The 9140-nt window shown below is 45.2% G+C and overlaps 1 protein-coding gene across 1 annotated transcript; it reads right to left on the bottom strand.

Moving 5' to 3' along the window:
- Positions 1-8331: 8331 nt before the first annotated feature.
- On the bottom strand, positions 8332-8759 carry LOC130888173 (28S ribosomal protein S18c, mitochondrial-like). Its single transcript, XM_057791069.1, has one exon. The coding sequence runs from the start codon at positions 8755-8757 to the stop codon at positions 8332-8334; it is 426 nt and encodes a 141-aa protein (XP_057647052.1). The 5' UTR covers positions 8758-8759.
- Positions 8760-9140: the final 381 nt, after the last annotated feature.

Below are 9140 nucleotides of genomic sequence, written 5' to 3'. Positions count from 1 at the left end.
TAGCCCTAGGGGATATGTCGCCCTCTTCTGGCCTCCACGGAGACCTGCATGCCTGCGCACCCACCTGCATATCGGCATGAACACTTTTTTAAATTAAAGAATTAAATTTAAAGGGGGCTGGAGAGATGGCTCCGCGGTTAAGAGCATTGCCTGCTCTTCCAAAGGTCCTGAGTTCAATTCCCAGCAACCACATGGTGGCTCACAACCATCTGTAATGAGGTCTGGTGCCCTCTTCTGGCCTGCAGGGATACACACGAACAGAATATTGTATACAGAATAAATAAACAAATATTTCAAAAAAAGAATTAAATTTAAAATGATATTACTTTGAAGATAATGGTGTAGGATTGTAGAAGTGTCTTAAAATCTAACAACAATCCTCTCTGAACTTGCAGATACATTCATTTTCCAGCACTAAGATGGAAAGTCCTTCTCATCAGACTATCCTGATTGCTCTATGTGGACTCCAGATGTTAGGTGAAGTAGTCTGACCAGCTAGCCCTAGACAAGGCCAGTTTGACCTACTTTTCCAGGACTAGGAGAATCCAAAGTCTGCCAGTTTTTTTTCTTTTATTCTCATGGTCACTGTTGGCTCAGATTTGGGCTTCAGCAGTTAACCCTGCCTGTTAACTGAACTGAACTGTTCTGCTCTGGACACAGTGCATGGAAGCCCAGTGGGTCATAGAAGCATTTGGCATGAGTCAGCTGGTGTGGACTTATCTGGGATGTTAGGCACAGAATGATCATTCTTAAGAAGAAAGGAAGTCTCCTAACGGGAGAAGGTGGAGGGACAGGGACTGGAGATACAGGCCTGGAGTGAAGCCAACAGTTGAAGGGAAGAAAAAAGGGAAGGAAGGAGGGAGGGGGAGGAACAGGAAGGAGAAGAAAGGGAAAACAGGAAGGAGGGACTCCCAAGCGAGTCCTGGGGATGAGGGGGTTGGTTTTTGGTGCTCAACCCTTTGAGCCTTGCAGTAAAGTTCCAGACAGTAGGGCCATGGTGAAAATCAAACAGAAAAAGCAAGTGTGCATTTGAAGCCACCAAGACTCTGTGGCCTGAGCAGTAGAGGGAGATGCTGTTGAAAAAAAGTCTTTGTTTCTACTTCCCACAAGGCCAGAGGGAGAGAAAAGGGACACACAGGGAGGTGTGACTCTCCCTGGTCCTGAAGTAGCAAAGGAAACCCTGAAGAGACCCACCTGTAAGGTAGGGAGGACACTTGTTGACAGAGATTTCTGTCCTGCCCAGTCCAACAGCTGTTCAATCCCAAAGAAACACACAGAGGCTTACATTAATTATAAACTGGTTGGCCTATTAGCTCAGGCTTCTTATTAACTAACTCTTACACCTTACATTAACCCATAATTCTTGTCTGTGTTAGCCATGTGGCTTGGTATCTTTTATCCTCTTCCCAGAATTCTCTTGTTCTGATTGCCCTGCCTATACTTCCTGCCTGGCTACTGGTCAATCAGCATTTTATTAAACCAGTACAAATGACAAACCTTTACAGGATATAAGATCACTGTACCACAGCACTTCCCTCAACCCCCATTTTTTTCAAAACAAAAATTCTGAATCTAATCTCCTTTGTTTAGCTTTCTTCCTAACCATTACACACAACAACTTGTAACCAACATTCTAAACAAAGAAAAACATCCATAATCTATTTTTTGGAAATGTGGACATAGTTTTCCAGGCTACTTCCTGCTGATTGGGGGTGCTGATAATCCTATGGCCTAAAAAAATTTTGAATTGTGGTCAAGTATTAATTGGAATATTCTGTGAGGCTTGGTCATCTCAGCCAGCAGTCTTGAGGCTGTTCCAGATGTAGAACTCAGACAACTCAGCCATTTGCTACTATCAGAGATTTTTCAGGGGTTTTCCTTGATCAAACCTGATTTTTCTTAACCCAGAATGAATCCATAGCCTCTCATTTCCTGTGGAAACAAAAACAAAACCTCTTCTCCAAAGTAGCATATCTTTTGGCTTAAATTTTGAAGTCAAAGCATTCTTAAAATATGTGTTGTATTAATCCAGCAGCATTTGTAATCAAATGTCTTTTAGCAGCTGTTGCTCCTTTCTCAGCATTCAAACAATTCAAAGACAACACAATAACATACAGTATCCAGACTCTCTGTGTATTTTTCATCTGTACGTGGCTTTACTTCAAACTCTATTTCTTTTATTTTCATTTTTAATTTTCAGTTTTTTGAGACTAGGTTTCTCTGTGGATCTTTGGCTGTCCTGGCACTCACTCTGTAGACCAGGTTATCTTTGAATTCACGGAGATCGGCCTATCTCTGCCTCCCAAATGTTGGGATTAAAGGTGTGTGCCACCACACCCAACCCCTCTCTCTCTCTCTCTCTCTCTCTCTCTCTCTCTCTCTCTCTCTCTCTCTCTTTCTTTCTCTGGACCTTATCCTTTTTCTTTTCTCTCTCAAGCCTACATATATTTTAAACACAATGTAAACCATTTAGTAGGTTTTTTTCATCTGAATCTTTCTTTACTGTTTATTTCTCTATTTCTGACCATGCAAGTCTTTAATTTACTAAGTGATTATGGCTAGGATTAAAGTCATGACTTTGATAGCTGGATCCACCCAATTCCTTAGCTTTCTGAGTCTAGCTTCATGGTGGAGTTACTGGTGGGAGCCATGTTTATTGCCAGAACTCTATGGAGTTTCACGGTCCCTGCCACCACCAGGAAGCATGCTGTTGGCTATTCATAAACACCATTTAAGTGTTTGGGGGGAGCTCTTAAAAGGGCTGCAAGGTTTTGCAGCTAAAGCTGAGTCAGGAAGTCTTTCTTAAATGAGACCCTCTTGCCTCTAGCAAAGCAGAGCCCACCCAAGAAAATGCTGCTACCAAGAAGCTGTGCTTCACTTTGTTCTTTTGTGTCTAGAATGACTTCCCAAGCTCTCTCAGGTTTTAGGTGGATGCAGTTGTCCATGTTGATGCCATTTTTTTTGACTTGTTGACAAAGATTTCTGTCCTGCCCAGTCCCATAGCTGTTCAGTCCCAGAGAAACAGACAGAGGCTTACATTAATTATAAACTGGTTGGCATAGTAGCTCAGGCTTCTTATTAACTCTTACATTCTACATTAACCCATCATTCTTGTATGTGTTAGCCATGTGGCTTGTTACCTTTGATCAGTGAGGCATTCTCATCTTGCTTCCTCTGTGTCTGGGTGACAACTGCAGACTGAGTCTTTCCTCTTCCCAGAATGCTCCAGTTCTGATTGTCCTGCCTATACTTCCTGCCTGGTTATTGGCCAATCAGCATTTTATTAAACCAGTACAACTGACAAACCTTTACAGGGTATAAGATCATTGTCCCACAGCAAGAAAGCAGTGTGGGAACTCCTGGATAGGGCTAGGCACAGAAGGACACTTCTATGAGGTGGGAGAAGAGGGCTGTCATGGAGTACGGAAGTCATCCATGAAAGACTCTAAATGCATTTGTAAGCCCCCTCAACCCTAAGAAAATGTAAAACTTTAAGAAAAATCTAAAGTCATTTCTGATGACTCTCAGTACTTCCCCACCTCCCCTGGGAACCAAGGACATAACAGCTATGCATGCACGTACTGAGATGTTGGAAACTTTCCATCTCCCTGAATAGGGGCATGATAACCCTTAGGTGTTGACTCAGTTACTGATGTTTTGACTTAGTCCCTGGGAAGGGGCAAAGTGACCTTCAGAAGTTTCCCTTTACCTCATCTGATCTGGCAATCACTCTCCAGCTAATTATTGGTAATAGCCTTTTTGAATAAGCCAATCCAATAAATTACAGGTCCCCCCCCCCCTCCGTCTCTGTGGTTTTTTGCTTTAAAAGATGGGCTGTAACAGCTGTGGATGTCCTTCATATCCCGAACCTGAAGGACCCTGTCATGACAGAATAAAAAATCCTCTTGCTGTTTGCATCCTCACGAGTGGTCTCGACTGCTCCTTGGGTAGGGGGTCTCTCCAGAAGAAAGACATCCTTCGGGGGGTCTTTCAATCCACAGTGCTTTCTGTACTTTGTGGACGGCCAGCCAGGGGCTACAGCTGAGGTTCAGCTAGTGAGGCTTCCAGTATCGACAGGGTTGTGAACAAAGTGTTAATTATTGACAAAACCAGAGAGCATGACTTAATCAGTGGGTCTCACAGGATGAAATATGCAGCTTTGGACAGAGCTTTCACAAGTCACAGTAGCGTGTGCTTGACCACATGGGGCCAACCCAAGGTAGCCCAGCTCTATCTGGAAAAGGAAGAAGAAGGGGGCGGGGAGAAGAGAAGTGGGGAAAGAAAGTCGGAGAAAGGTGTCAGGGTGGATAAAGCCAGAGGATGCCAGTTGAATTCTTGGGACTCATGTGGCAGATGCAGACAATGAACTCTTGCAATTTTGTTCTCAGGCCTCCAAGTATGCTCCACCCCCTAGTAAAATAAGAAGTAAATAAATGTAAGTTTTAAAAGGAGGGGAATGTTTCTCTTTACTTCTGGGGAGAAGGTTCTTTATTGGGCATCCAAGTAATGCAAAATTTCATGGAAAGAAAGGTCTTTTGAATTGTTTGTTCTGCTTGTTTACTGGATGGAGGGGGTAAATATGCTAAGGCATGCCTGTCAAGGTCAAAGGCAACCTGCAAGAGCTGCTACTCTACGTCCACCACACCGAGGGTAGAACTCACACTGTCCGCTTTGACAACAGGTTATTGAGCCAATGAGCCATCTTAGCAGCTCCCAAATCAGCAGTTATTTTTGTGCCTAGAAGTCTATTGCAATCCTCTATTCTTTGACAAATAAGGGGCTCCCTTTGTGGAGAGAAAAGCAATTCTGAGCAACATTAACATGTTCTGAATCATGTCGTTAGGTCCATAATTGGAACCTTTTCTACCTAAGTCCAAGTCATTCTTTGTTCCAGGAAACCATGTAATCTTAAGAGCAGCCGTAGTTTCAACTCCTTTTGCCAATACCTAACAACAGAATGTGCTGCTTTTTTAAATTACAGAATAAAAAAAAAAAGTAGAACCCTTTTAAGAATCACAACCTTTTCATCCAAACAACATGTACCTTCTGCTCCTCGGAATGATAAGCTTCTTGTTACTGGTGAAATCATTGGAGCTGGCTGGGGGCTTACAAGCCTAGCATTTATACACTTTCTTACTTTCTTGGATTGGAAAACGGTTAAATACAAAATAAATCACTAATCATCACAGAGTAAAAATATAAGTTGACTGTTTTACTACTAGTCTAGACTGTCACAGTCTGCTTGCTGGAAATCTGTCTAACCGTCTGTTTTCTTTCTCAATCGTCTGAGTAAAACACAGAGTGAAGGGGGGGAAACAGACAGACAGACATAGATACAGAGAGAGACAGATTTATCATTTGAAGCACAGTGAGGCTGAATAGACCAGAAGGGACCAAGACTGGCTCTGGTTCGTGATAAATACCATTCTTGAGCCTCCTCAGTAAGAAGACACCCCCCACCACCACCACCAGAAGGAGACAAGAGCTAGGTGTGAGGTGACTGACTGAACCAGCAGGTTCAAGTCTTCAACAAACAAACAACCTCTGTCTGTCAAGTTCCTTGAACTTTAAGTAACTGAGCAGAGAGCTCTGCCAAGTCCTGAGCAGAAGGCCTCTCCTTCCCAGAGACTCTGCTGTTCTCTGCCACCCGGAGACTTTCCAAACTCAGGAGATGTTCAGGGAACCAAAGTCCAAGAGGCCCATGTGGGAAGAACAAACAGGATTCTTTCCTCTTGGAAAATATTGCTCCAGCCTCATGCTCTGGGAGAGACTTGTCAGGTCAGCAAAAGTAAGGAGAGCTCTGAGCTGGGAAATTCTCTCCCTTCCTCCTTTCCTCTCTCTCTCTCTCTCTCTCTCTCTCTCTCTCTCTCTTCCTCCCTCCCTCCCTCCCTCCCTCTCTTTTTTCATATTTGGCTCCCTATGATTTGGAGGTTTTGAATTAAAGTATGTGTGTGTGTACAGTGATGTATACCTGTGTGTGTGTGTGCGAGCGTGTGTACAGTGATGTATGCTCCTGTGTGTGTATATGAGTGAGTCAAAAGGTCCCGTCTCTACTGTTATCTGCGATTTTTCGGAGAGACAGGGTCTCCCACTGGACCTGGAGCTAGACTTGTGCCTTGCTCTGACCACATCCAGCCTTTTTAACATGTGTGCTGGACATCTGAATTCAGATTCTGATGCCTGTATGGTAAAAGTTTTTACTCACTGAGTCACCTCCCTAACTCCATGAAGCTGCCCTAGTCTACATAGCTATTTCCAGGCCAACCAGAGCAAAACAGAGATTTTTTTGAGACAGGCTCACTCTGTAGCCTTGGCTGGACTGTAATCAGTAGACAGGCCAGACTGCCCCAGACCGAGTACTCTTCCTGCCTCCGCCTCCCGGGTGCATGATGCTCCGTGTGAATGTGGCGAAGATGGAGTGGCAACCACACCTAAGAGGGTTTCCTTGGTGTCTGCCCATGTTGCTAATGCCTACTCCTGCCTGTGGGCTAGCCTGTGCCAATACTGCAGAGCGAGATGAAACAGAACCCCATCCATCTGGAGAAAAATCACCAGTGGTTTCCCAAGAGTGTAGCATTCCATGAAAATAAAGATGGGAACTGGCGACCTAATGTCTATGTGAAGAAAGCCAAGTGTCCGACCCCTGAGTCGAGTCAGCAGATCTGGTAAGATAGTGGGTGCAATGGAGCAGAGGTGAGAAAGCTGAACCTCCCTCCAGTGGAAAGTCCTGGCTCGTCAGCCGACGTCCCGGTCCCCAGGAGTGGCCTGGCTGGTAGTGTGTGACCTGAGGTTTATCTGTTGGCTTGTGTGAATCCTGTCTCCTAACTGAGCACTGGAACCTCCTGACTAGTTACACAGACAGCCAAAAAAGATCTTGGATTGTCTTTAGCTTCATTCATAATCACTCCTGCCCATCTCTGCATCCAACCTAATATCCTCTTGACTATCGGATGAGACTTTTGCAATGTATTTGCAGCAGACCACCAGCTTTCTCCAACCAAAAGCTAAGAATGTCACCAGTGTGCATCTGAGGTCTGCAGTAGAGTCCCCTGCCTTGCTATAGCCCACCAGTGTGTTCAGTTAAGTCCCTTTATTTATGACTATTTTTAAGGCCTTGGGAATTCTTGTAGCCAGTTCTAGCTTGCAGCATGCCATCCTGGGCAATACAAATCTAGTTCAGGATCCCCCCACCCCCCCCCATGTGTGTGTGTGTGTGTGTGTGTGCGTGTGTGTGTGTGTTTGCAGGTGCACATGTATGCCTATAACCATGGAAGTCAGAAAGCAACCTTAGCTGTCTTTCCTAGACACCGCCTACCTTGCTTTTGAAGATAAGATCTCTCAGTCTTGGATTGCCAATCAGGCTGGTTGGCCAGCGGGCCTCAGGGATCCACCTGTTTCTGACTCCCCTTTGTTGGGATTACAAACACATGGCACAATGCTGACTTTTTTTTTTTAACCTGGGGTTCAACATGATGGAACTCAAGTTCACAAGGCTGGTATGTTACTTACTGAGCGAGCCCTCTGCCCTGCCCCATAATCATGACTCTTATTCCCTTTGGAATGAGAACTGGCTGTGTTTTCTGGTGATACTTGTTTGTTTACTTAACCTTGACACATCTGCCGCTTCTAAACCAGGGCTTCCTGTGTGGCACTAATCTTCAGAGGAGCCCAGGGGAAAGGTTTCTCTAACAGGGGAGCTGGAAGTCTGAGTTCAGGAACCTGCTTCAGCCTTGCTGGGTCTCCTACCCTTCTGTGTAAAAAGTGAGGAAGTCACCTTGAGAATCTCAACAGATTCCTCACAGAACCAGAGTTCCTAGAAATGGCGCTGCCCATTGTGACGTGCCCCATTTCAGTCAGTCCGGGTAACCCGGGGTGGGGATGCGGGGGGTGGGGATGCGGGGGGATGGCCGTGAGTGGAGCCACAGTGGAGCTCACAAGCCCATCATTGATTTACTTACCCCAGGCCTCCAGCTCAGTAGGGGTGCAGGAAAGCCCGTGCTGCCGCCAGCTTTCCAGCAAGCACATGGGTTACATTTTCTTAATTTAGCAGTCAGTTTACGGTGACTCATCCTCCTGTCTCTGCTCATATGACTAGGAGAGTAAATACAATATTGACAAGAAGTCAGCACAGGCCTCTCAGACAGAAGACATGTGGAAAACAGGCTTGCTTCCTGTTTTCTTTGCCTAACAAAATTGCGGGGACCACTACTACAGCTTCCAATATTGTATCCTATGTGAAAGAGGGCTGATCGCTCTTGGCCAGCTTATGAGCTGCAGAAACTGTATCTTGCTTTTATTTTTATTTTTTTTTATTAGCAGTAACCACACAGTTTATTCCCAGTACCTGATGTTACACACTTTAGGGTCTTTGAGATATGCCGGATCCTTGTATGTAACTGGCATAAACCCCATTTTCTGAGCTCTCTTAATGACTTTCGTTATTTCTTTCTGTTTCTTCCCACAAAGACCTGTTATGTGCCATCCGTAAATGCATCCGGTAAATGGAGAGATAAACTTGGACAAAAGCTGTACATTCTTATAATCAACACGTTTCTCACACAAGACACACCTCTTAAGGGGCTCCTTATAGGGGTTTTCCATCGGGATTGGCAGGTCCTCATTGCTGGCTACCTGTTTATACTGTGCACAACTTCTTCTCCACAGCACCGTGTGGGCTCCGCGATCCGCGAGGCAGACTGCAGCCATGGTCAAGTTTTTCCTCCCTACACCACTGCACACCACCACCAGAGCCGTCATGATTCTTCCTGTATCTTGCTTTTAATCAGGCCTGGGTCACTGACAAATGGGGACGGTCCTCCTGATTCCTCGGGTGGTCTGCCATTGTTGAAACTCTTTCCACAGCCATAGCTCTTAGCAAAATGAATGCAGGCTCCTGCCAGAGCAGTGTGTCTTCTCGTCTCTTCAACTGTGCAACTTAGAACCCTTAACTAACATGCATCGCTGGTTGCTTTCCGTAGCTAAAAACGTGACTAGACAACCCAGGGTTGGTTCTCCCTCACACGCTGTGCAGTGCATTCAATTTGGGGGCTCAGGGTCCCTTGGATTTTTCTTTTCCTTTCTTTTTCTTTTCTTTTCTTTTGGACCACTTGTCCCTGCTGTGAGAGACCACTTGGAGAAGC

The sequence above is a fragment of the Chionomys nivalis genome, chromosome 16 (genome assembly GCF_950005125.1).
Source record: "Chionomys nivalis chromosome 16, mChiNiv1.1, whole genome shotgun sequence".
Classification (NCBI taxonomy): domain Eukaryota; kingdom Metazoa; phylum Chordata; class Mammalia; order Rodentia; family Cricetidae; genus Chionomys; species Chionomys nivalis.
Note: the sequence above shows the minus strand (reverse complement) of the source record. Positions and strands in the feature narration are given on the sequence as shown.

Bases quoted from the DNA above. Each gene is read 5' to 3' on its own strand.
- LOC130888173 (XM_057791069.1), bottom strand. From the start codon at position 8,757: ATGACGGCTCTGGTGGTGGTGTGCAGTGGTGTAGGGAGGAAAAACTTG.